The following is a 26,290-nucleotide window of genomic DNA, read 5'->3' as shown; positions in this document are numbered from 1 at the left end:
TTCATTTGATGAGAATTAAGCTATGACACTAGAGAGGTTTTTAAAGAGGGTTAGAATTTACAATCAAGGGGCCAGTGTGGCTGTAGAAATGTTGGTTGGGACCTCTTTTTAAAATGCCTTTCCCTCCTCCTTTGAAGCCTTGTTCCTCCCTAGCTTGGTCTCCTTCCTCTGCATGTGCCTGAGATCATCAGCATCCCTTATAAACTGTGGTCCATGGGCTGATGGTAGAGTGTGAGCACAGGCTCTTGAGAACACCTGCACTTACTAGCCTTATGACCTCAGGAGAGCCCAAAGACTTCCCTGTTAGCAGCCGGTTTCCTCAGCTTTAACGTGCAGCTAGTGCCAATACTCACAGAGCTTGTACTAGGACTGAGTGCTGGGAGGTGAGGGCAGAAGAAACCTGCCTCTGAGGGTTGTTGTGAGAACGAAATGCAGGAAAGTCCGGGAAGCCCTTAGCCCAGTGCTTGCATCTGTAAGTTTCAACAGGTGTTTGCCATTGTTATTCCCTCGACCCCAACCTCACTGCTCCAGGCATGGCTGAGCCACGTGGACAATACACACAGGGGGGCATTTTCCTTCTGTCTGTGCTGAAAGCCAAATAAGGAGGGTTGTTGGATGGAGTTGAGAGACTCAGTATGACAGCAGGAGAGGCCCATCCTCCTCAGACTGCTTGTCTTCAAACTGAGCCAATTTTGGTCTTGATTCGCATTCTAAATCCTGTGTCTGCTCTTTCACCCTCTGGGACCTCAGCTCCCAGCTCCTGGCCTAGAGGCAGGCCCCCTGGCAGAGGCCCGGAGACCATACCATTTAGCAACAGAGCCATCAGCTGAGCCCACTCCCACCTACAGTTGCCCCATTATGGCAGACACACCAGGAGAGCACAGCTTGGCTCTCAGCAGGATCTGCTGCACCTACAGCTGGAATGGACGCCTTTAGCCTTGAGAGCCAGGACACACTGCCCCACCCAGATATCCCTAGACAGGGGAATCGATGTGGAAGCCCACAATGTGCTTTCTGTGGACTCTTTTTTTGGGTTGTGACCACACCATGATGGTTATTAATGAGGAGCTTCCATCTGCCTAAGAAAGGCTGGACTGAGAAACCCAGAAGGCCACAGCTGGGCTATTTAAATCTACCCCCACAGAGTCCGGCATCTTTTCTGGGCCACATCCCCTGCTGGGAAGGAAGACTGCTGGGCCTGGGTTTTGCTGTGAGTGTCTGTGGCTTTATTTCTCTTACTCTGGCAAGACAGGTCCTTACCTAGAATTCTCCTTTCCTCTCTTTTTTCAAAGGCCCAACAAAAGGGTAACACAAAGGGAACCAGAAGAATGTGGGGCTACAGGTGCCCGCCTGTGTGAAGCTGGAGCCCTCTTTGTCCCATGCAAGTCAGTGCCACAACTGGCCACTGCTCTTGGGTTTGGGGAGACGTGAGTTGCCCTGGAGAGGAATGTGGATTCATACTTGCTTTTGGCAGACTTTTACCACAACCATTTACCCCAAAGGGCATGAGAAATCATGATTTCCCCGAAGAACACCTGTTTGGTTGATCTGTACCATTTACCATTTGTCTTGAACTTTCCTCAGCAGGGAGCAGAGAAGGGCACTCTTTGTTTGTTTCAGAACAAACACTTACCTAAAACGGTCCCCCATCTAAGGCAGGCTTCAGAGACTCTGGCAGACCTGAAAGGTCTTCCCTATGAGCAGAGCAGTTGGAGCCCAAGAATGGGGGATTCTGTCCATGCCCTTGTCTCTGCAGGACGTTGTTGGTGTTTTGGTGTCCTTCCCTGCCCAATTAATGCAAGAGGGGGAAGAAAAACAAGTCCCCATTCAAAAGAAAAAGAAGGAAAAAACCCCAGAGCCCATGAAAAGCATTTTCCAGGCTGCCTATGCCTTTAGTCTAAAGAAGCAAGGGGTGTGAAGGTCCTGCTTTTTTTTTTAAATTGGAGATGGGGAAGGCATTGCTGTTGGAAGCAGCTGATGTCTGAAATGCCTGTAAGAGAAAGTTGCCTCCATTCTGGCTCAGCTGCCACAGTAGGGGTAGAGCAAGTGCTGTCCTGCAGTGTTGTAGCCATCAGTGCCCTCAGAGGTCATGCAGTGACTAGGCTTCCCCTTTGAGATCAGCAAATCTATGTTGCTAGTCCGGTGCCCTGCTGCTGTCCTTCCAAAGAAATCTCTGAGGGCTATGTAGCATCACTGTAGTCATCAAGACTCCCAGTTGCTAAGAACAGAAACCAGCTTTGGCTCATGGACTAAGTAGCCTAAGGGTATATTAGCTTCAGGCATGGCTGGATCCAGGGGCTCACACAACTTTCTCATCTACGTTCCTATGTGTCTTCTTCACTGTCAGACAAGCTTTCTCTATGGGCAGTTCTCTGCAGCTCCAGGCCTATATTATTAATACAGTAAACAGCCCCCAGCAGGAAGGGGGCTTCCAGACAGACCTGAGTCTTCTGCCTATTCCTGAACCCATCACTGTGATGAAGGGTGTGGGCTACACTGACTGGCCAGGTCTTGGTCAGGGGCTTACTCTTGGAACTTAGGCTACAGGTTGGGAAACTTTCCAAAGTGGGAAGAGAAATAGTTCCCCAAAGGAAAGCTGAATTTCTGTCTCCAAAGGAGGGGAATATAGAAGTGGGGCATGCCAAACCAGCAGATGTCCCCTGCAGCCCTCATTTGCCATTTACAAAGCTCATTCTTGCTCAGAGGCACATTTTGCAGTGAGTCACCACCGCACCCCACAGCGTATGGCGAGCGAGCCAGGAGGAACCCAGAGAGGGGCGCTCCCACAGACTGTCACAGCCCCACCTGGTCTGCTCTGATGGCAGAGGCGTTTTGGACTCATCGGTCCTGGTGTCGGAATGGGAGGTGGTTCTAGGGGCTCAGGCTCATGAATGCCTTGTCTGTGAGCTGTCTGCCAGAGATGGCAGGCTCAAGTGGTCTTTCCTCTTTATCCTGGGTCCTTGAGAATGCACCCAGAGGCTAATGAGCAGTTCATGAATAATGAACAAGCATACCGTGGGCAGGAAGGCATGGAGGGCCTTTTCCCAAGGATTTGAACAAGATGAGCAAAGCTCTGCAGCCTCACTTATTCATTCTCCACAGAATATAATAAAAAAGCTGTGCAAATTGCCCCCCAAAGCATAATATTGTCCATATAGTAAACATAATGTACTAATAAGAATATCTCCTCCATTTCATTATGTCAACAGAAGAATAAAGGACAATCTAGCAGCTGCCCTAATCGGGCAGATGGAAAACTAGAAATTTACTTAGATTCAGGCAGTAAAATTGACATTGAACCCATTGAACCAATTTGCCTCACACGCAGGCTTTTACTGCATTTAACGAATGCTCTTGTCTCTACATAAGGCCTTGTAAAACATGGCTCAGAAGCCATTAAACTCTCTGTCATGTCTTTGCAACATAACCAATGGATTTAACAGTTGGATTTCAAAGAACAGTTTTGGGTTTTCCCAGAACTGGATGTGGGGTGGACAACACAAGGTGGCCATGTGGCTTGACCCTTAGAAAATCTATGAGAACCAAGAAGTTAGGATTAAAGGGGGGTGAACCCATGCCAGTGAATATGGGGGTGATTCTAGTTAATGTCACTAAGAAAAGAGCCAACGATTCTGGCTCCTCCGGGGAAGACAGCTCAACACTCAAAGTGGAGATGGGAGTAGCAGCTGGGGGAGGACATGGCGGGAGGTGGAGGTGGAGATGAGTGTCTGTCTTGGCCACCAATGTAAAGGCTATTTACCTTCACACAGGTAGTTTAAATATATAGAGTCCCCATTTTAGAGCTGAGGAGGTCCTGAGCAGTCTCCTATTTCATTCACTCATTCAGTCAGCATTTATTGATCATTTACTATGTGCCAAGCTTGGCTCAGGTTACTGTGGTCAGTGAACCAGATGGACAAGGTTCCTGCCCTCATGGCGCTCACACTGATTTATGGGAAGACAGACAGGATACAAATAAATACTGTCTATCAGGTGATGACAAATATCATAAAGGAAAACAAGGCAGGTAAAGACAACAGGGCTTGGTGGAGGGAAGGGGCCCGCCAGGACAGTCTGAGGAGGTGACAGCTGAGCAGAGCCCTGGGAGCAGTCAGCTCTGTGGGTATCTAGTTCAGAGTGCCTCCACTCTTCGTGAGCCGTTACATCCCCAGAAGGCTGCATTTGGCAAAGACATGACCATGGAGCTTTGCAAACCTGAGTGAAAAAGGGCTATCACAGGGAGTAGACATAACCCAAGTGCAAAGCCAACACCTGACCTGTCCAAGAGGCTAGGACAGGACCCACAGGACATGAGAGCCAGTCCCCGGGTCTCCTGAGTGGCAACAGTGGGGTGTAAGCTACCACAGGATTCCCTAAAAACTCTGGCATGGGCTGGGCCAGTGGATGAAATCCGAGGGTACATTGGGAACTCCTAAGGTATCCAGGTAGGAGGCTGGCAGAGCTCCCTCGAGGGCTCTCCTCTGAGGCCTGAATCCACAGCTCCCTGGACTTTCTTCTGCCCACTTCACCTGGGGTTCCAGTGCTGGTTAGTGGTCAAACTGCATGAGAACCTAGGTCTTCTGCCTCTAAGTCCAGAGCACCATGTCTCTCATCCAAGGCCAGGCCCCCCGGATTCAGACCGGCCACACCACCAAGAGGAAGGGGACTCTAGAGGGTGGTGCTCCGAGCAGTGCCCCACCAAATGACGCTGCATGTGCCCCTCCAGCACCGCGAGTCTTGGGAAAGGGCAGTGTCCTCATCGTTTTCCAGATAATAGCATCAGAGGATCTGCACTGGAATCACAAGTCCTGGCCTTGCCCCTGGCTCTGTCTGCTAAAAATTGGCAGCTGACATCTTTGCTTATGGCCCAAATTTCCCCTTGTTAAAAATGGCATTTTAAAAACACATTTCTGCAAGTCACTGCTATTAGGACTTACTCTTGTTTGTACCAGTCCCGCCCCGAGGGGATGGAGTTGCCAGTTACTATTATTTTGGAACTCTTTAGAATGTTCTTCTATATTATTCTAATATTAGAATATCAAGTATAAAATATAGTATTAGTTACTAAGGAATCTTTTTTATTTGTAAAACAATTTCTCTTATACAATACAGCTTCACCCCACAGTTGAACAATAAAGTTTAAATTGGGCCTTTCTTCTTTTCAATTAGCCAAGGGATCCCGTTTGTGCTCACACACGTCACGTGAGCCCAGACGTGTGGGCCCTGGCACGTCTCCCCGCCTCTGGCTTCGTAGCTTTTTGTCTTCCTCAGGAGAAGTAGGCTTATGTTCAGGCAGCCTCCGTAGCAGCTGAAGCAGCATCTGGAAGGGGTTCCCATCCACAGCGTCGTAGTCCGTGAGCGACCCCAACGTCCACCGGATAACTCGGGGCCCGTCCAGATGCTGGGACACCAAGCTGCGGGTGAAGGCTCTTGGGACTCCGAGTCATGTCTGTGACTCCTTGAAGCCCTCTCTGGTCGGGCTCTGTCGGGCTGGGTGCCCCTCCTCTGTGCCCCACAGCCCCCGAGGTCCCCCAGATTACTAGACAGTGGCTCCTGCAGGCAGGCAGGCTTGGCCAGGAGACACGGGGGCTGGGGCTCATTCACTACTCCCTACTCAAGCCTGGCAGGAAGAAGGCACGTCATCGTAACTGTCAAAATGAACATCAAGTTCAGGGTAAACAAAGCGTCTCCAGTGGGATTCCAGGTCAGGAAGAACCGCACGCTGACGGACTCCCAGGTGAAAGGGCTGAGACGCCCGCCACACATGCTGGCAGCAGCTCCCTCCAGGTAGTGGGATGGTGGCTGACTTTGTTCTTTTTTGCTTAGCTGTGTGGGTTGGATTCCAGAAGTATTCCAAGAATGGGCCTTTCAGCCGGGCTGGAGAGTCAGGGAATGAGGAGGGAAAGCTGCCATTTAAAAGGTGCCGTGTTTAGAGCAAAACCCCCAGTGGGCATCAAGGTTTGGGTGGTGCACAGGTGGATATTTTTTACTTTAATAGGTGAGTGTTTGCTTTAATATGTAGTTAGGAAAAATATAAGTAGTGCACTAGCCGCAAGTGAGCGGGCCCCTGCTGCCCTCTGACTCTCCCCTGCTCTCCCTGTCACTCACTCGGGTCCAGCCACTGACTCCCTGCCATTCCTCCAACATACAGGGAACTCCAGGGTCTTTGCACTTGCTGTTCTCTCTGCCTGAAATGCTCTTCTTCAGATATAGGTCAGCTCCTTCTCATTGGTCCCAGCTCCTCGTATCAGTCCTGGCTCCTCACTGCCCCCCAAGCCCTCCCCGTTCATTCTCCATAGCTCAACCGTTTCCCTTGTAGTGTTTATCACTCTCTAACATTTGTTTACCTCTTTCTTTTCTGTCTTCTTCTGCCAGGGACGATGTCTGTCCTGTTCACCACTGTTTCCCAGGTGCAGTTTGAACTGTAGTTTGAACCCAGCACAGTCGGTTCTCAGTGAATATCTGCTGAATGAATTAAGTGATTAATTAATAAATTCACTATTTCAAAAATGTTATTGTAAGAATGATGCTAAAATGGGTAATTAAGTGTGGGTTTTTTTTTAGATTTACTTTTTATTTATTTCTCTCCCCTTCCCTCCTCCCCACCCCCAGTTTTCTGCTCTCTGTGTTCATTCTCTGTGTGTTCTTCTGTGTTCCCTTATATTCTTTTAGGCGGCACCGGGAATCTGTGTCTCTTTTTTGTTGCAACATCTTGCTCATCATCTCTCCGTGTGTGCGGCACCACTCCTGGGCAGGCTGCGCTTTCTTCGCACGGCGCGGATCTCCTTATGGGGTGCACTACTTGCACATGGGGCTCTCCTACGTGGGGGACACCCCCTTGTGGCAGGGCACTCTTTGCGCGTATCAGCACTGTGCTTGGCCCAGCTCACCACATGGGTCAGGAGGCCCTGGGTTTGAACTCTGGACCTCCTATGTGGTAGGCGGACCCTCTATCCATTGAGCCAAATCCGCTTCCCGATAATTAAGTTTTAAAAGTAAGTTAATTTAAAGAAAAGTATTAAGTCAATAAAGTGGTCCTGAGATAGGTGGTGTGCAAGTGTTGGTATTTGGGAAACAACTCCAAGAGGGGATGTGTGTTGCCCAAGGGCACAGTCTCAGTCTTGTTACTTTAAATCCTTAGATCCTAAGCAAGCTTATCAGCAGTGACCCCAGTCCCCCAACTTACCATCCCCTCCTCCTCTAGCAGCGGTTCAGGTCTGCCTGTGGCCTCAGAGTCCACAGGGCCTCCACCAAGAATGGATGGTCTGGCTGCCTCCTCAACACTGCAGTGGCAGCAGGGGCTGCCTTGGTGGTATTTGCAGAGGGGCGTCTGACCTGACAGTCCAGGGACAGAGATTCGCACACTAGGCCAGACCCAGCGTCAAACTTCTAGACAGAGGAGGAAGATGGATGGATTTAAGGTAACAGCAGTGCTCTCCCACACCTTCATCTGCTAAAGGTGTTTTTAGAGATCCCAGACAGTGCTCTTCTCCAGCCCCTTGCTGTATTCGTTTCCTGCAGCTGCCATAACAAATTAGCACAAACTGGGTGGCTTGGGCAACAGACATTTATTCTCTCATGGTTCTGGAGACCAGAAGTCCAAAATCAAGCTGTGAGCAGAGCTGCATTTCCTCCAGAGGCTCTGGGGGAGGACCCTCCCTTGGCTCTTCCAACTTCTGGCAGCTCTGTCTCTTTTAAAGACACTGATCATTGGATTTATGGCCCCCCACGTAATCCAGGACGGGCGCCTCTAGAGCTCTTTAACTTAATTACCTCTGCAAAGACCCTTTTTCCAAATAAGGTCACATGCATGGGATCCAAGGGTTAGGATGTAGAAATAGCTTTTTGGGGGCCCTGTAGTTGGCATGGCCATATTCTTGGCTTGGGGGATGGGGGGTGGATTTCCATATTTCGCCCTGTGTTTGCCAAGTCAGACCCTGCTGTGTTGGATGAGAGCCGAAGCCACCGGTGGAGGACTGAAGGACGCAGTAATCTTGAGATGGCCCCAGCTCTGCCAGGCGAGGAGCCAGCCATTATGCCTGGAAGAGTGAGGCTTTGTCCTGTCATCTGGAACCTCCAGATCTCAGTGCTTCTGCTATCTCGGAGCTCTGGGAAATCAATAATCAAGGCCCCAGCATATTGCTTTGCAAAATGTACACATCTACCAACCAGTGGTCTCTGGGCCATCCATTCAATGCGTGGATGCCTTCTAGCTCCCCAGCATCCCATTTAGCTGGGTCAAGGCATCATTGCACTGGGTGCCAGGGGACCCATGGCCTGGCAGAGAAGACTGGCAGTTTTGCCCGCTTTGGTAGTGATTTGTCTGTGACTTTTAAATAATACAGTTGTTGGGCCTGACTGCATGCCAGACCTTCCCACACGGTATTTAATATTGCCAGCTGCCCTCTGAGGGACAGTCATCGTCCCCATTTTACTGCATAGAGACTTGACCCAGGAAGATTGAGAAATTGCCCATTGTCCACCCTTTTAGTGACTAGGAGAGTCCAACTCCTCAGAGGTGCTCATTATATAGTTGTGGAATCAATTTGTGGGATTTGGACTGTTGCAGGTCCTGGAAACTCCCACTCTCTGCCCGTCCCCTCCCCCTGCTGCACCTTGTGCCCTCTGAACCACTCTTGACTTTTCTGCTTAACCCTCACCCCAGGTGGTACCCCCTGAGCAGGTACTAGGGTCTCTCCTCCAGGTCAAACCCCACTGGCCACAAGGGTTCATTCAAGTGAAAGGAAATGCGAGAACTGAGCCTGCGGGAGTTAACAGGGACAAGAGGAGGGGTTTCAGGCCCTCTCAGCTCCCCTTGTCTTGATGCCTCCCCTCAGCTGCGCCCTTCTCCAAGGCAGTTTGCTGTGTCTGGCCAGGGTCTCTGAGCCTGGCCTGTGATAGTAACACTTCCCCCATTGCATTAGCTGGCTGTTCTTGCTTTATCCTTGGGAGTCCATGGAAGCTCACTCAGGAAGGAACATCAGACCAACCCCAGGCTCCAGACTTGGCTGGGATCTCTGGCTTCCCATCTCACCTGCCGCACATGAACTGTCTTCCGTTCTTTTAGCACACATTTCCTCAGCACCCCTGGGGACTCCAGGAGACATACAGAAAACACACAGAGAAGTGGCCTTCCAGGGTCCCACCTGTACTTAGGCTATTCTCGCCTCCCCTGTTCTCCACCCTGTCTTCTTGGCCAACTCCTACTCAACTTTCATTGCTGTTTCTTGAAAAGCCAACCCTGCCCCCACCTGCACCCCAGTTCTCTAGGACGTTATGCTCTTTTAGGGTATATTTTTCTCCTTTCAGTCACGTACCATGGTTATTATTTAAATAATCATTAGTGAAATTACTTACTCCGTATCAATTCTCCAATTAGAATGTAAGCTCCATGAGCGCAGGGATTGTGTCCATACACCCTTATATCCTCAGCATTGGCACAGTGCCTTGTCATTGTAGGTACCAAAAAAAATAGGAAAGATAAATGAATGAAAGAATGAATGCATTAATAAGCTTATCAAATAGCTCCCCAAGAAGCCTCCAAACTATTGGGAACTAGAACTTTTAAGACAGGAGGGGGGAAAAATCTTTCTGTTTTGTAGTTGATTAGATGTTTTTCTCACCAACATCACCTGTCATCCTCCTCTACCCCAGGATACCACCCAGGAGTTAAGAAGCCAATTGGACAATGGAAAGGCCTCTGGCAGAAAGTGGAAAGACTAGGGATTTTGCCCCTTCTCTGCCACAGGCTAATAACCTCATACACGTAGGCAAGTCTCTTCTAAGTAAGTTTCCCACCTGAAAAGAAGACTGTTCCTTTGTGGGTGCCAAGCAGGACCATTTCTCTGGCCTGGGCAGGTAACATCATGGTAGGAGCATGATTTTTTGTTATCAGATGGCCGCAGAGTTGGTTTGACAGTTCAGCAGTGTCAGCAGGGATTCTCTGCACCCCTTTGATCTGCCTTTTAACTTCTTGGTCACAAGATAGCTTCTGTAGCTCTAGGACATACTTCCTCACACAACTACGTATTAAAGCAGGAAGCCAGGGAATGGCCAGTGGAGGGGGCAGAAACAGAGAGCTTTTCTCAAATGCTTCTCTCTTTGTATCAGGAAGGGAAACCCTCTGAGGAGTACTTCTAGCACACTCCCCTTCAGTCTTACTCCCTTTAACTGAATCATGTGGCCACTCTTAGCTGCAAGGGAGGCAGGGAAAAGAACTCGCCATAGTGAGAAGGGAATACCATTGGGTAGCAGCCAACAGTATCTAACATACTTACCCTTCAATTGATCCTTGGCAGATACCACTCTGTATTGTTAATTTTCACTTTTTCAGCACTAGCCTTACCTTGCCAGCTAAACCAAGAGCTCCTGGAAGACAGAGACAGGCTTCAAAGGCATTGAAGTTCACCATGACCTTACATCAGGCTGAGCCTGACTGAGGCATGTCAGGAGATTCCTATTAATTGATGACTCTATGCCCTTTTTCCCCCTTGACTCCTCTTCTGGCCAAAATGGTCCCTAAGTTAAACATGAAGTGTCTGTATCCCCTTGAAAATGATTTGTTGTTCTTTCTATTTAGAAAGATAACAAATGCACATTTTTTTTCTCTCTGTCCTCCCTCCACCACCCCCTCTCTGACACACACATAGTTTTAGAACAATGGCTACATACAACACATTGTCCTATGACTGGAGTTTTCATTTTGCAGTCCTGTCCAGGTCCAAAGCCTTGAGAGGTTCTATGGTGCGCCTATTGACCAGTGCATGGCTTGTTAACTCACTGACATCTTACTGTTCACTTCTTGATTACAAATGTGTTCTGTGAGGCCTGGGTGATCCTTTCCCACCTACTCTGGGGCTGGGGAGAGATGGCTCCAGGGCCCAATCCCCCATGCTCTTCAGGCCTCCTTTAGGGAGGGAACCATTGTCAGTGCTGGTGCCAGGAAATACTAAGCCCTAACCAGGCCTCCACAGTTGGCCTTCCAGCCGTGTTCAAAGCACATAAGGTCATTAACCAGGCCCCAAATTGGGAAATTCAGCCTCTCAAACTGCTACTGCTCCTGAGATGGTCATTTAGTGAACGAGCAGATGCTCTGCCCCAGTCCAGAGAATCACCACCCCCACCCCAGCTCCATCTTCCTTTCTCCATCTGTGACTTCTTAGCCCTCCCACATCCTACCCCTCCTTTCTCCTCCTTTTCTTTCTTTTCCTCCCTTCTTCCTCTGCTCCCCGCTCCTTTCTGCCCTTCCTCCTCCTCTTCTTCCTCCCCGCTTCTCCTCTGCTCCTCCCACTCCTCCTCCTCTTCCAGCAGGCAGTGAACCCGTGGCTTCTCAGCCTTCTCAAGAGGACAGACACAGGGCACCTAACCAAACGCCCTTTCTGCACTGCTCCCACTCACCAAATAATAACAGCAGCAGCTAACACTGATTGGATGCTTGCTATGGCAGGCAATTTCCCTTATGCATGTTGATTCATTTGATCCTGACCACCACCCCAGCAAGGATAGTTGCTATCATTATGCCCATCTCCATGGCATGAACCCAAAGTGCCAAGAGGTTGAGGAAATTGCCCAAGGTCACACCATCAGAGTCTGGCTCCAGAAGCAGTCCCTTTTAATCTAGATCATTAAGGGGGCTGTGGAGAGGTGAAGGGCACCCTCGGTAGAGCAGGAAAGGGCACTGATAAGGGAGAGCCAAGGAGGGCCATGTAGCCTGGCCTGGAGGTGGAGTGAGGACCCATGTGTTCCCGTTGCTTAGGGTCTGGGCATTCACGAGCCTCCTGAAATTGTGGGCAGAGTCGCTTGTGCTTGCGCATTCCTTGCAGTCTCAGAGTGTCTCACTTGGAAGGTTAAGGGCTGCTGGGCCAGAGGAGACTCCAGGTCCTTTCCAGTTCCCACAGCCTGTGGTTCTGTGACCATATAAGGCCACTGTGCAGCCAGGGCAGCTCTAAACTGAGGGGGAGGCATGGAGCAAAGGGAGCCTGAGCCCTGGCCTCCTGCAGGGGCCCCAAGGCAGCTTCAAGAGGAGCCAGGTGGTGGGGAGCTGGGATCCCTCCCGGGTGGTGGGGAGCTGGGATCCCTCCCGGTTGCCTCTTTCCCTGAAAGCTCAGACCTGCTCAGGCGGACTTGGCTGCCCCCCTCCCTCCCTCGCCCCGTTTTCTCTTGAGATTTCCTCCCTCAACACGTTGCCAGGTTTCCAGAGTCCAGCTGGCAGCTCCTGTCCAAAGTCGAACATTCAGGCCGCAGAGTCAGCCTGACCCGTTTTCAGACTTCCTTCTCCCCTCGTTTCTTCTGGTTCGGTGGTCTGGAAATCCCTCAGCATCTCTGAGTTTTCAGTGGGCCCCTTGCCTTCCTTTGCCACCCAGGCCCTGCAGACACAAGAAGTCTGGTGCCCACCACCCTATCCCCCACCTCCACTCTAAGACAAACACACACGTGCACGCGCGCACACACACACACACACACCTGCCTCCTTTAGTGAGCTCCTTGGAGAGGGTGGTCTTGAGCCTGTGTCCTCCTGGCTCCTGGAGTCACGTCCCCCTCTGAGAACTGTCAGAACCCGTCCTTGTACCAGGTAATATGAGGAGCAGGGTCAGAGAGTGAGATGCTGACAGACTGGTGGGAAAGACAGAAAATTAATAAACACGTCTTTTAGCAGATGATCTCTGGCTCTTGTTTTAATCAAGGTACAAAACTTTGCTTTAGCCATGACTCTGTTGGTTGTGACAAAAACCCAAGTTAAATTAGTTTATGCAAAAAAGAAGACAATTATAACTCAGAAGTCTAGAAATAAGGTTGGCTTTAGGTATGGCTGGATGCAGGGCTCAGATGATGTCGCTGGGACTTGATTCTGCACTTTCTAGGACTCAGCTGTGCCACTGAGAACAGTTCACCATGGCTGCTATCCATGACATGCTGCTGGGTGTGGCTAAGGTCTCTCTCTCAGACACCTTACCCCTACTTTCCATGTCCCGGCCCTGTCACCCCCAGGACTCAGACCTGGGCTCTGACAAGCCCCAACCTAGAAACCTCCTTTCCTTGCCCTACCCTCTAAAATGTTCGGCAGATATGGGGGGCAGGGTCTGATTTTGCGTGAACTCTCTAGATTCTCTGGGTACCTGGATCTAGGGAGCCAGGGTGGAAGAAGCAGCCCCGCCTCTCAGTGTCTACCTAGTGGTGACGAGCAGGGCCTCGAATGGCTTTCTGCCACTTGCCCGCTGTGTGTCCTCAGGTAAGTAACCTAACCTCTCTAAGCCTGGGTTTCCCATCTGTAAAGAGAAAATACTAGTTTTTATCTCACAGGATTGTTTTGAAGATTAAATAAGACGACGCCCTTAAAGCAGTTAGCACAGACAACAAACCCTCAAATATTAGCTGCTATTATTATTCTACTGCTCTTGTCCCACAAATGAAAAATTATATTACTAATATCTACCATTTTTTATATCCTTACTATATGATAACCACTTCACATTTATTCCTCACAGAAGCCCTTAGCAGATGAGAAAACCAAGGCCCAATGAGTTAATTAAGGTTGCCAGGAACACACAGCTCAGCACTGACAGCTGGGGTTTTGCTAAGCTCTACCGACCAACTCTTCTGCTTTGCCTCTCTAGAATGATAAGGGGAGAACGAAAATAAAGGGGCCATATTTGATACTTTTAAGGATATCTACCTGAAATCAATGCTGGGAAAAGAAAGAAGAGGAAAATGCCTTGGAAAAAAATGCAGGAAGGAGTTACTCTCAAATTTCCCAGTGTTTCTCTCTAAGTGGTAGGATTATGAATAATATTTCTTCCTGGTGTTTTTCTGTATGGCCAAGTTTCTAGCTTTGCATACACATTACTTTGTAATTAGAGAAGATATAAAATTCTACTCTGAAATGGGAAGCCCAATTTTAAGTCAGTTTCAACAAGTTATGAAACTAATAATCATGATTTGGGCAATTTCCCCCCAAATTGCATCATTTTTGCAAACCTCAAATGAAGTCATTTTGTCTTGGGCCACCCTGAGTGCCAAGCTGGGACCTGCCAGGCAATATTTGCAACGAGGTGTGGTAGGAAGAGCTGTGCACTAGGAGCCCTGGGTTCTATACCTGGCTCTGGCACTTACCTGCTGAGAGATACTGGGCTAATTATTTAATCTCCTTCAGCCTCTGTTTCTTCTTCTGTCAAATGGCTATAATAAAAATTGACCCCCTCTGCTTGATTAGGTGAGTTTGAGAGTTAATAATACATAATGGAATGGGTGTAGAAAATGATAGCCCCATCTTCTAGGGGAAGAAAATCCTGTAGACAGCCAAGAATCTAGCGAGCATTCCCAGGTGAGTGGCAGGCCCTGCTGGTCCAGAATGAAGCCTGTGAAACCCATTGCTCTGGCTCCTGGGGAGAGCATGTCATGGGCACCAGCAAATTCCACCTGCGCCTCTCAGGTCACCCAGACATTTCCTGCCCTCTGAGGGAAGTCCGGTCATGGAGGTTCAGTAATAATTGCCTTTCTTTTGTTTTGTTTTTGTTTGTTTGTTTGTTTTGTATGTGTGGTTGCACTCAAGTTTAAAAGTTTATCATGCTTTACTTTCAAATAATATTTGCCATTTCACATATAAGAAACTTGCAATAGTATACTTGCTTTTTTTTTTTCTTCTTTATTTTCTTATACCATATACCCCCCATCCCCCAGTATACTTGCATTTTATCTCTCCCATGCTTTGTGGTATATTGTTGTATAAGTTTTACTTCTACAAATGTTATAAACAGCATACATTTTTCAGCCTTTGCTCTTTCTTTGTTTCAGGTTGAAGAGTTTCAATTGTTATGACTTTAAGTTCACTGCTCTTCTGCAGTGTCTAATCTGCTGTTAATCTCATCCAACAAAATTTTTACTTCAGATTTTATGTTTTCATATTTAGATGTCCTTTTTATATTTCCTTTATCTCTTAATTATGTTCATGTTTTCCTTTAATTTCTTGAAAATATTTAAAAGAGATGTTTTAAAATCCTTAATTGCTAATTTCATTATCTCTGTCACTTCTGAGTCAGCCTCTATTGACTGATTTTTCTCCTGGTCACAGGTCACATTTTCCTGCTTCTTTGCATTGATCAGGAATTTTTTATTGGATGCTGGATATTATATCATTGAGTGTATGGATTTCATAGTCCTCGTTTAAATAGTGTTAGACTTTATTCTGTCAGGCAGTTAAGTTACTTGACTTTTTTTCCAGGGCTTGATTTTAAGCTTTGTCAGGGCAAGTCTAAAGTCACCTTCACTCTAGGTCTAGCTAAGCCCCACTATTATGATGGGAGCCCTCTGGGGTCTCTGCTGAATGCCCCAGGTATTCAACAAGCGCTCTCTACTCTGGCTGGTGGGGACTTGAACATCTCCCAGCGCTGAGTGAGCTCTGGGAATTGGTCCTCTTAGAACTCCCTGATAGTTGTCCTTTCTCTGGTGGTTGTTCCTCACCCAGCATGTGGAGTCACACCTTACACCAGTATTCAGCCAGAGGCTCTTCTGTGGTCCTCCGCCAAATTCTAACCCCTCAGCGCCCCTAAACTCTGACCTTCATCTCTTCAGGTCGGGGAGACCACCGTGCTCGGCAGAAAGCCAAGGCAATCCTGGGGCTCGCCTCACTTGTTTCCCTTCTCTCAGGAATCAGAGTCCTGTACATATTATTCTCTAATGTTGGGAAACACTTTTTTTCATGTATTTGTCCAGTTTCTAGCTAGCAATTTCTTTTGAGCTTTCTCTGAAGTAGTGCACCAATGGACTGCGTCTGATAATGCACTCCCTCAAAAGACTTATGGCTCATAAAAGACAATGAAAAGTTAATAGGGCCATTCTGATCTGCTTCTCAGAGAAACTCAGGATAAGAGATCTGCAACCCAACACCAAGCTGCATTTTGTAGCAAGAATTGTTAGTATCCATCAACTAATGAATGAATAATAGAATACAATGGAATATTATTTGGCAATAAAAAGGAACGAAGCACTGATAAATTCTCTGACATGGATGAGTCTTGAAAACATTTTGCTAAGTAAAAGAAACCCTTCAGAAAAGACTGCATATATTATATAATTTCAGTTGCATGAACTACCCAGAATAGGCAGATTTATAGTAACAGAGCACATATTACTGGTTGTCTAGGGCTGAGTCAGAGAATGAGTGGCTAATGGGTATGGGATTTCTTTTTGGGGTAGCAAAAATATTCAAAAATTAAGATTGTGGTGATAATTTCACTACATTGTGAATGTACTAAAACACATTTACAACCTCGTGAATATGTGAATTACATCTCAAGAAAGCTGTTTAAAAATAAAAAAGAATCATAAGCAATTTTTTTCTTTTACTGAAGATAATGAAGAAATGGGCTGGGGGCTGTGGTGAGGTAGAAGATAGGTCTCAGCTATTATTTTGGTATGTGCATAAGTTATATTTAGTATCTTGGACTGAAAATTGTGACCACAGAATAATTTAAACGGTTGATTGGGGGATGCCTAATAATAGCTATTAGTCTTAAAATTCATTTGCTCTTTCTTGATTACTTCAATTGTAAGAGGATTCTTGTAAAGTTTTTGTTTAGTGTGAGGTTGACATCCCAACTTTCTAGCTTTCCCTCCTGTCTAGATCCTTGTCAGCAACAAGCATTTATTGAGTGGCCACCACCTCAGAGAGAAGGAACAGGAGGGCAGGGAGGGCCACGTGGCCTCTGAGAATGCTGGTGTCACCCTTGTACCCTCCATGTCAGTGTCCACATTCACCAACGTAAGAGTGACATGGGGCTTAAATCCCAGCCAAGTATGGAGGAGTAGGCAAACTTTTTCTGGTGACTTTTCTACTGTCAAAGATGATTATTTGTTCATGTGAAGTGAGTTATCCTACCTTCATAAAAAACACTGTGAGTTTTCTGGATAAGAAAAATGTATTATATTCATTTGCAGACTTCTTGCGGAGATCTTTGATAGTATGCTTCTCAGTGGATATTTAAGCCAAAACCCTTGTCTGAGCTTTGCTTAAAAATATGAATAGCTAAAATTTATTCAGTGAATACTATGGACGCTCCCCCGTTCTAAGCACTTTCATGTATTATGGACACCTTGTTGACTGATATTTCTTTCATTGTATATTCCCAATATTCTGTTTGTTAGTTAATTTTCAGTTACTCAGATAGATTTTTCCATCAGATTGCATGGTACTAATTCAGCAACTCAATAACTGAGCTTCCAACTTGGACCTAACCCTCAACCAGTTGTATCAAGTGTTCAGCCCCGGGGGCTTCACAAGCCAGAGTTGCTTATGGACAGTGCACTCTTTAGACATGGTATGTCTGGTTTTTTCCTAGGATCATCCATGAAGATGGCTTCTCTGGAGAAGACGTGAAGCAGTACAAGCCTGTTGTCTACAGCAACACCATCCAATCCCTGGCAGCCATCGTCCGGGCCATGGATACTTTGGGCATCGAATATGGTGACAAGGAGAGAAAGGTAGGTCCCTAAGCCCATGGGCATAGCGAGGAGAGGTCCGTCTCTGTTGCCCCACTACCTCCTTTTTAAATGCCAGGCTGCCTTAAAAGAACGAGAAGAGATTGTTCTGGGTATAAGAGGGAAGATGTAGTCACCATCTTAAGCCAGTGCGCCGGTCAACTTGGCAAATGCAACCAAACAGGGGCTTGGGTAACAAGCATACCCCACACAAAGTTACCAACAAGGCAACAGCCACAGAATTCCAGGCCTTATTTTGCAGACAGTCTGGTACCTGTCCTAAATTGGGTCTGCCACAACACTGTACTAGTACCAACCCTTGGACGATTAATTTGGACAGAAAAAATATTTATTAAACAAAACAAACCCTGCCTGACCACTATCTCTTCTCCTTAGAAGAACTTTCCTTGCCCTTCTTGGGGGTAGGATCAGCCATTTGAATAGCCTCTCTCTCTCCATTTGTACCAAGGGCTGTGATTCCTGCCTTTCCCGGGTGAGGTTGAGGACCTAAGGGACTCCCTTCCTGTAGGAGGAGGTTCATGTCCTAGAAGAGGGACTGTTTCTCCATTGAGTTTCTGGGCATTTGATAAGTGATGAGTGTACTAAGTACATTTATTTACAAATATTTGTATTAACTGTAAGACCAAATTGTAGACAGCTACTCTGACAAAGATAAATAAAAGGGAGGGAAGAAGGAGGGGTGGAAGAGGAGAAAGCAGCCTCAGAGAATTCTTCCAGAAGTGGTTGTTTGTGCCCCTGTTGGGATTCTGAATCCCAGTGATCCTGTCCCTGGGACGTGGAGCATGGAGAAGGGGAGCAGGTAGAGGGCTCCAAGCACCTGGGCCTGCAGTGGAGCCCCTGGATGGAGAACACGAATCTGATTACAGTGCAATTCGGTTGCAAATTATACACAGAGCCTGCTTTTGCTGAAAATCACCTCCTTCACAGAGGTGAACTATCCCTGCCTCTCCAGGTCTGATAAATCATCTGTGACAGGTAGCTTTAAATGTAAAATTAACTATTTTATGCACAAAATCCTAATTCCATGGGGCAGACTCGTCCTGGTTTAAGCATTGGCTGCTGCGGGTGCTAGGAGTCCAGTGACGATGAAGCCGAAGCCAGCCTGGCATGGGGAAGCCAGGAACTGGCAGAAGCAGGACTGGGTCCAGAAGCTGGTTCTGCAGGGAACACTCCCAGCCCACGCCCCATCCCCATCTCAGTGGGCAGGCTTTGGTTTTGCTCATTGAGCCAGAGCCTTTGGAAAGAGGGAAAAGGAATGGAGGAGCCCTGTCAGTCTTGTTTCCATTAGGCATTCCCTGAGGGCTTCCTCTTGTCTCTGTGCCAGGCATTGTGCTGGGTGATATAGGAGTGAGCAGGGAGCCAGTGGTGTCTGAGAAACCAGCCCTTCCACAAATACCTGCTCAGATGATCAGAGGCAGCCCAGGTGATCACAGTGCTTCCTTCATTTTAGTAATAATTGCAACCGTGGTAATATAAACAGCTCTCATTTGTTGAGCACCTGCTAGCTGCCAGGCCCTGTGCTAAGCATGTTACAGGTATCAGCTCATTTGAATGAACTTGGGCATTAAAGTCCAGAGCAAGGGGGGAAAAAAAAAAGAAAGAAAGAAAATAAATAATGAAAATAAAGTCCAGAACAGGAAATGCCTCATCTGATCTTCAGACACGACCCAGGCCACAGGCCTTTGGCCTCTCTCCATCTCCCACTGGCCAACGCAGGGGTGTGGGGCCTGAATCTCGGTTAACCAGATGACAGATGAAGTGCAAGGGCCCGTGTGCCCACAGCACCCCCACCCCACACACATGGTGTGCGAGCTCTTCCAACGGGGTGTGTTCTCACCACCTTCCCCACTAGCTCTTCTTCCCCCAAATCTTCTGCCCTGATTACAACCCAGAAAAGTCTGTGTAAATGTTTTTGTCCTTCTGTTTTGGAAAGAATTAATTGTTCCTGTGGTTTTTTTTCCATTTTATGATCCTGAAGAGAGAGATGATTGCTTGGGAATTGCTAAGAATATGAGATATTAAGGACTATACTGAAGGGCCCCTGGGACCTCTCCAGCTGTTTCTCCTCCATGGGATTTCCTGGTCAAGTTAGCCCTAATAGGAGAGAAGGGGAAGCTGCAGTGGGAGGAGGCCGAAATCAGAGTCCCCCAGCACAGTGGAGTCTGTGCCTGCCCCACTGTAGTCTGTGTCACAATGGCAGCCACCTGGCCTATGCCCAGGGCGGCAGAGGCCTACAAGGCCTGGGCCTCCTGGTGGGGTACCATTTCCCTGTGTTCTCACACCTGTGAGGAGCAGGAAAGACTGTTCAACCCAAGGCTCAGGCCAGAACCACGGGGACAGCTGGAGAAGGCATTTCCTGGGAGCGATTTGCAGTCTGCAGAGCCTGGCTCATGGCACCCTGTGCAGAAGAGGGAGCCAGACTTGTCCCTCCTGATGGGTAAACGGACAAGTCCTGAAAGAGCTGCGGTGTCTGCCAGAGTGAGCACCCTCACATCCATCCTTCCCTCTCCTTGCTCTCAGGGAGCTTCCTGTCTGGAGGGTACAGACAGGCAGCACATCAGTGAACAAGCAGGTAACCGCGATCATCTCTGGCAAGGGCAAGGGTTGGGAAGAAAATGAAATGGTGACATGAGAGGGACTGATGGCAGTAGTGCAGTGTTTTGGTTTGCTAAGCTGCCAAAAGCAGATATCATGAATTGGGTTGGCTTAACAATGGGAATTTATTAGCTTACCCTTTCGAAGCTGAGAAAAATGTCCATCAAGGCATCATCAAGGTGATGCTTTCTTCCCAAAGACTAGTTGCCAGTGATCCTTGGCTGTTGCAGGTCTCTCCCTTCTCTTCAGGGTTTCATTGCTTTCAGCTTCTTGCTTCTATGGCACTCTTTCTCCTCTCTTTCTCTCTATTCATTCTGTTTATAAGGGATGATAGTAATAGGATTAAGACCCATCCTGAATGAAGTAGGTCACACCTTAACTGAAGTAGCCTTGTAAAAAGTTTCTACTTACCATGCGTCCACACCCACAGGAATGGATTAAATTTTAAAACATGCCTTTCTGGGGTGCGTACAGCTTCAAACCACTATAGGTGGCAGCTACTTCAGATGGGGTGGCCAGGGAAGGCTCCTCTAAAGAGGGGACATTTATGATGAATGATAAGAAGGAGCAGCCAGGGGAGGATGAGGGCACAGTAGATTCCAAGTTAAGTACCACATTCCTGAGGTAGGAGTAAGCCTGGCATGTGAAAGAAGAGGAAGCTTCTAGTCATCCTGGACTACCCTTTGGGGGGCAGGGTCGGGCCTAGGTATAGGATGCTCTCCAGTTCATCATGGGGTGACTGGAGGAAGACAGCCCCATGTCCAGCACCTATGTGAGCCAGCCAGCTTTACACTTTCCGTATAGAAAAGCATCTAAAAGCTCCTCACAGTACCTTAATCTCAGCCATTAGAACAGGTGTCCCTGACTTCTCCTGCTACCTGGCTCAAGACCCTCCCTGACCCCACCCCCAGCCCCTCCTGTGCTGTGAGGGTTCTGACTGGTTTCTCCCTTGGCCTCTGTTGTATAGACTTACTTGAGGCCACATGATTGTGCATAAGCCCCAAGCCTGAAAGAGCCTCCAGTTGGGGCTAACAGCAGTCTGGGGCTTCCACACCCCATGTTGCAGCCTCACCAGACCACACACCTCTCCCCAAAGACTCTGCATGCTCCCAGGTCTCCAGGCCTTTGCTTAGGCCTTATCTTCTGTCTCAAGGCTCTCCTCCCTTCTCTTCTCCAGGAGACCCCTCCCGGTTCAGTAAGGACCAGCCCATCTCCCATCTCTTCCATGATGCTGTCCCTCTTCCCTACTTTGCCAGAGTAAGTCTGGTCAGTGCTGTCTCACCTTGAGCACTCATTTCAGGCCCTGGTGTGAAGATTGGTTGTTTCTTTGGCTGTGTCTTTCCTTAGATCAGTGGCCCTTGTATTTTATGGCGTTCAAAACCACCTGAGCAGCTGATGAAAGTCATACACCTTCTCTCCAGAACAAGACATACATATATTTAGAAAATTTTGCATACAATTTCAGAGGGTGTGGATTCCTTAAAGTATCCTCCCTTCCCCCTCCCCCTTGGGCCCTACAACAGTAATCCCTTCTTAATTTAAGGTCTTTGTGATCAAGGCCTGCATTGTTCTTTGGATCAGCTCCTTGTCCCAACAACCAGCACAGGGCTCAGCACAGAGTAGGTCTCCAAAAAACATCCCTGTATGGAATGGCATTTCTCACCCAGTTCTCAGATGAAAAAGGAAAGTACCTATAACATCACCACTAGATGAACAGACATTGACTGATACCCACTGTGTGGAGGCTTTATGCTGAGCAAGGAGTCAAAGGCACGTGAGATGGGGCCTCCAAGGAGCTGGTCACCTGGGGAAGTCAAGGCCCACAGGCTGAAGGAGCCCAGCCATTCCACGAGATGGCCAGGGAAGGCTTCTCTGAGGAAGTGAGCCTGGGACTGTCCATGAAGCATAGGTATGGTCTGGCAGGTGCAGGTGTGGGGGCTAGAACATGAGCAGAGGCAGTGGGTTGATGTTGACCACAGGCGGCCAGGGGCCAGCGCAGAGGCTCAGGGTATGGGGCAAGGTGTGGGACATACGGTTAGGCCCAGATTTTCAGGCCTTGGAAGGCATGCCAAGGAGCTGGGCTTTATCCTCTTGGCAGTAGGCAGCCAGGGAAAGATTTTGAGGTGAGGAGGGTTGGGATGAAAGTGACAATTGGGGAAGATGATACTGACTGATGGCATGTGCTAGGTGGACTCGTCAGAGAGACCACAGGTGGGAGGCAGATTGGGAAGCTACAGCTGGAGGCGGGGGAGGGTGTGAAGGGTTGGAAAGGAAGGGCAGCAAAGTGACGTGCAGGGACAAAAGAAGTAAAGGAGTCTGGTGATTAATTGCTGTTGGGGACAAAAAGATAAGGAATGGGCAACTGAGACTCTAATGAGACCAAACTGGATGACTGGGGTCAAGGTGAAACAAGGCCACAGGCAGAAATCAGTAAGTGGGTTCTGACTGAGTCAAACTGGGTGAATCTGGTTTCAAACCTAATGGGTTTCCAAGTGGGAGTGATGGGCAAGTAGAAGGATTCAGAGCTGCTGTTCTGAGAAATTCATGATGGTATTAATAGTGGCTTTCAGTTTGTATGTTCCAGGGCCTGTTTGAAACAATTTTACCTGAATCGAGTTATTTAATACAGAAAACTATCTCTGCAATGTTATCCTCATTTTACAAGTGAGAAAAATGAGGGTCATGGAGGTTAAGTGACTTGCTCAAGATCATGCAGTGCAAAAATATGTGTAAGGATGTAGACTTAATAAGATATGTAATGTAGCTATGTAACCTTAATAAACTCAATCTATGTAGTCTAGTCCAGAGCAAGTTCCATTTAAAGGGGCACGGTCCAAAAGGAAAAATAAATCATTAAAAGAATCCCATTCGTTTTCTTAAGTCTCTCTAAGAATATGAAAAGGGACCCAAAAGACAACTCCCACAGCTCTTCTCCTTTGTCCTTTTCTGTCTTCCTCATGTCTGTCCCACCCTCCCAAGCTGCTCATATCCCTCAGATTCCCCGCAGACCCTCTCCTTTGGCCTCACTGGCCTACAATGCTTCCCTCACCCCTCTCCCTCTTTCACTTTCCTCCTCTCTCCCTCTCTCCCTCTCCCTTCCTTTCTCTTTTTCACCCTTCCTCCCTCTCCTTTCTCTCACCATCCTATCCTCCTTTCTCACTCCTTCCTCACCCCCAGCTTATTATCATGTAAATTGTCTTAACCTTTTGAGCTAAGTCTTACCCCTCCTCCTTCCTCTCTGCTTAGCCCAAGCTGCATCTGCATCACAAAAGCCGAGGAACTTGTCTGGCAGAACTAGCTGAGAGCAGATACTGGAAGAAAGGATAGGGGAAACTGGACAATTATAGGATTAGAAGATTCACTTTGACCAGATGGAAAAGCTTTGAACAGTCCCATGGTAATAAATTTTATCATACTAAAGAGAAAGAGAGAGAGGGAAAAGGACTTGGCCCAGTGTGGTTAGGGCATCGGTCTACCATATGGGAGGTCCGTGGTTCAAACCCCGGGCCTCCTTGACCCGTGTGGCGCTTGCCCATGCGCAGTGCTGATGCACGCAAGGAGTGCCCTGCCACGCAAAGGTGTCCCCCGCGTAGGGGAGCCCCATGCGCAAGGAGTGCGCCCCGTAAGGAGAGCCGCCCAGCGTGAAAGAAAGTGCAGCCTGCCCAGGAATGGTGCCGTACACACGGAGAACTGACATAACAAGATGACTAAACAAAAAGAAACAAGATGCAGCAAATAGACACAGAGAACAGACAACTGGGGTTGGTGGGGGAGGGGAGAGAAATAAATAAATCTTAAAAAACAAAAGAAACCAAGGCCCAGGGCACTTCTCTGGCTGCCCAAAGTCACTGCCCTAGGAAGAACTAAAGATCTGAGTTGGCAGGAATTGCTCTCCAGTGTTGTTCTCTTCCATGGAGGGGCTTCATTAGGACCCCTCTTCCTCCACCCTGACATAATGGCAGCTCTTTGGGGAGGCAGAATCAAATTTCATACTAAGTATCCAGAATGTCATTGGATCTCCTCTGGTAAAAGAAATCTTGACATTTAAGTCACACTGTGGAGCTCAGAGCACTATTATCTCCATTTTTAATCATGGAAATTTTGTGCTGCCATCTCTGAGCCCTGTGCTGTTTACCTTGTGGTCTGCATGAATTCCGAAACAGGCAAAAACAAGGATGCTATCTGGCTTATGTCTGCTTGAATTCCTTAGGGCCTGGAGACACGCCAGTGGTGGTTGTCATGTGTGTCAGGGGGATGGGAGCATGGTGGGTGTGATGGATGAATGGCCTGTGCTCCCCAGAGCCCAAACCTGAGGCCAAGAAGAGGCCTTCACAGCAACAACACAGGCATCTGCTGCCTGCTGGGCCAGAAGCTCATCTGAACCAGCCCAGTGCCTGGCCCTGCTCTGACCTTTTGCCTGCCCAGATTCTTAGAGCTGGAACATCTCCATTCAAGACCCTCTAATTCTGCTGCTCCATTTTGCAGATAGGGCAAAATAGGCACCATCTAGCCCAAACAAGGAAGGGATTTGTTCAAGGTAATGTGTGGCAGACATTTCCTGAATCACTGTTCAGTTCTCTTTCCATCTCTACCAGCTGCCTTAAATCACCCAGGCAGCTTGGGGCCTCCTTGTCTTTCTTTCCTTAAGCCAGTTGGTCTGTCAGTCATTCCACACATACCAGGGATGGATATAAAATGAAAGATCAAGCAGCTTGTGCAGAAGCTTCCAGCCATCAGATGAGAGGATGAACTCCTTGATTTCCAAGGCCTCTTCCAACTGTCCAGCACTCTTGAGTGCAGCCAGGCCAGCTTTGCTCCCTGGAGTCTAGGCCAACCCAGGCCCTGGCTCCCAGGTTTAGGGCAGGGGTCCTGCCATGCAGAGCCCCAGATGTGACTGCTGGTACCTTGGCCCAGGATGGCAGACCCAGTGACTCTTCCTACCTCTCCTCTAAAAGAAAGAGCCAATTCAAACAAATAGCAGTTTTCAAGATGGAAAGGGAGAAGAGGAACTAAAATCCTAACTTTTTGAAATGTTTCTCAGATGCCCTTATTCCTTAGAGTCTTTTCTGGTTTCCTCGGCTAGAAGTAACTGCTCCTTCCTCTGAACCCCTGTTGCTCTTCAGCCCCATTCCTAGCTTTCCCTGTGTGCACTCCATATATGGTTGTCTTAACCCTGCAGCCCAACAGTAAGCCTGGAAGGACAGGGGCCTTGGCTTGTTCATCTTCGTCTTTCCCACCTCTTCATCCTCAGGGCCAAGCAAGGGTTCAGTGCATAGATGAGTTCATGAGCTATTCCATTCATCCAATGGGCATGGCTTCTCCTGCCGGCCAAGTGCCAGGATCAGTTGTAGGGAGAGGCCTGTGAACAGGACAGACAGCCCCTGCCTTAGGTGAACCCATCCGTGGAGGACAGAACGAAAGATGCAGAACACACTTCTTTTCCTGCTGTCTAGAGCCACCTCCCACATCCACCCATTCATTGGTCCATGCAGGGATTCAGGCTGTGTGAGGTACAGTCCTGCCCTCGAGAGGTGCATAGTAATGGGAGCACTGAGGAAGGTGACCTCGAGCAGCACTGTGATTGGGTGAGAACACGGGCCGTGGAGCTGGCCCAACTTCTCTTGGTTGTGTGACCCTGGGAGAGGTCTCTGCCTCACTTTCTTCAGTTAAGAAATGGGGTGATGATGATGAAAATATTAATAGTGACCTACCTCACTGGATTAAATGACTCAATAGGTGCAGGCATTTAGAGCAGGTGCTCAGGAAAGGTTAACCAGTGTTAACATCATTTGTCTCAAAGCAAAGTGACACTAAGCCCTAGTTTTAAAAGGTCAATTAGGCATTAACCAGATGAAGGGAACAAGGGAGGCAGTCCTCCTAGCAGAGGGCAGCATGAGCTAAGGAGAGTGTATGCAAGAGATAGGCAGGAGCACTCTTTTCCCTTGAGTTCTTTGCTCTTGTTAGAAACTGCCCACCCTGGAGAAATCGCAGAAAGGCTGGAAAAGGCTGGGACAAGTCCATTTCTTGCATAATTGGAATTTAATATAGAGGAGCTGCTGAGGTGGGCAGTGCCCATTGGATGGAAGTCCTGTTCAACTAGTTTTGGGCTTTACTAAGGGCTAAGTAGGAAACCTTTTGTCTGATCTTTCTGAATCTTGGTAAAATGCTGAGCCACCCCCCTGCCATTGTGATCACAATTGAG

At 48.1% G+C, this 26,290-nt stretch overlaps 1 protein-coding gene and 1 long non-coding RNA gene across 6 annotated transcripts in view; one reads left to right on the top strand and one right to left on the bottom strand.

Moving 5' to 3' along the window:
- The window catches only part of GNAO1 (G protein subunit alpha o1), a 184,559-nt gene that overhangs the window by 77,269 nt on the left and 81,000 nt on the right, over window positions 1-26,290 (top strand). For both annotated transcript variants that reach the window (XM_058279997.1, XM_058279998.2), the window contains exon 3: window positions 17,334-17,475. In XM_058279997.1, coding sequence (XP_058135980.1) covers window positions 17,334-17,475 — 142 coding nt within the window. The remainder of the gene's footprint in view (window positions 1-17,333; window positions 17,476-26,290) is intronic.
- LOC105745942 (uncharacterized) lies at window positions 5,074-20,394 on the bottom strand. 4 transcript variants are annotated; one of them, XR_001118515.4, is made up of 6 exons: window positions 20,226-20,394; window positions 12,463-12,612; window positions 9,358-10,368; window positions 7,187-7,389; window positions 6,348-6,462; window positions 5,074-5,877 (listed from the first exon to the last, which is right to left on the bottom strand). It is a non-coding gene; the product is annotated as an uncharacterized lncRNA (long non-coding RNA). The 4 variants fall into 4 exon arrangements; XR_009181552.2 differs by lacking the exon at window positions 7,187-7,389 and having other exon boundaries at window positions 6,348-6,465; window positions 9,358-9,446; window positions 10,278-10,368; XR_009181550.2 differs by lacking the exon at window positions 7,187-7,389 and having other exon boundaries at window positions 6,348-6,465.

The sequence above is a fragment of the Dasypus novemcinctus genome, chromosome 18 (genome assembly GCF_030445035.2).
Source record: "Dasypus novemcinctus isolate mDasNov1 chromosome 18, mDasNov1.1.hap2, whole genome shotgun sequence".
NCBI classification, from domain to species: domain Eukaryota; kingdom Metazoa; phylum Chordata; class Mammalia; order Cingulata; family Dasypodidae; genus Dasypus; species Dasypus novemcinctus.
The sequence above is the reverse complement of the archived record's forward strand: the minus strand, read 5'-3'. Positions and strand labels throughout refer to the sequence as shown.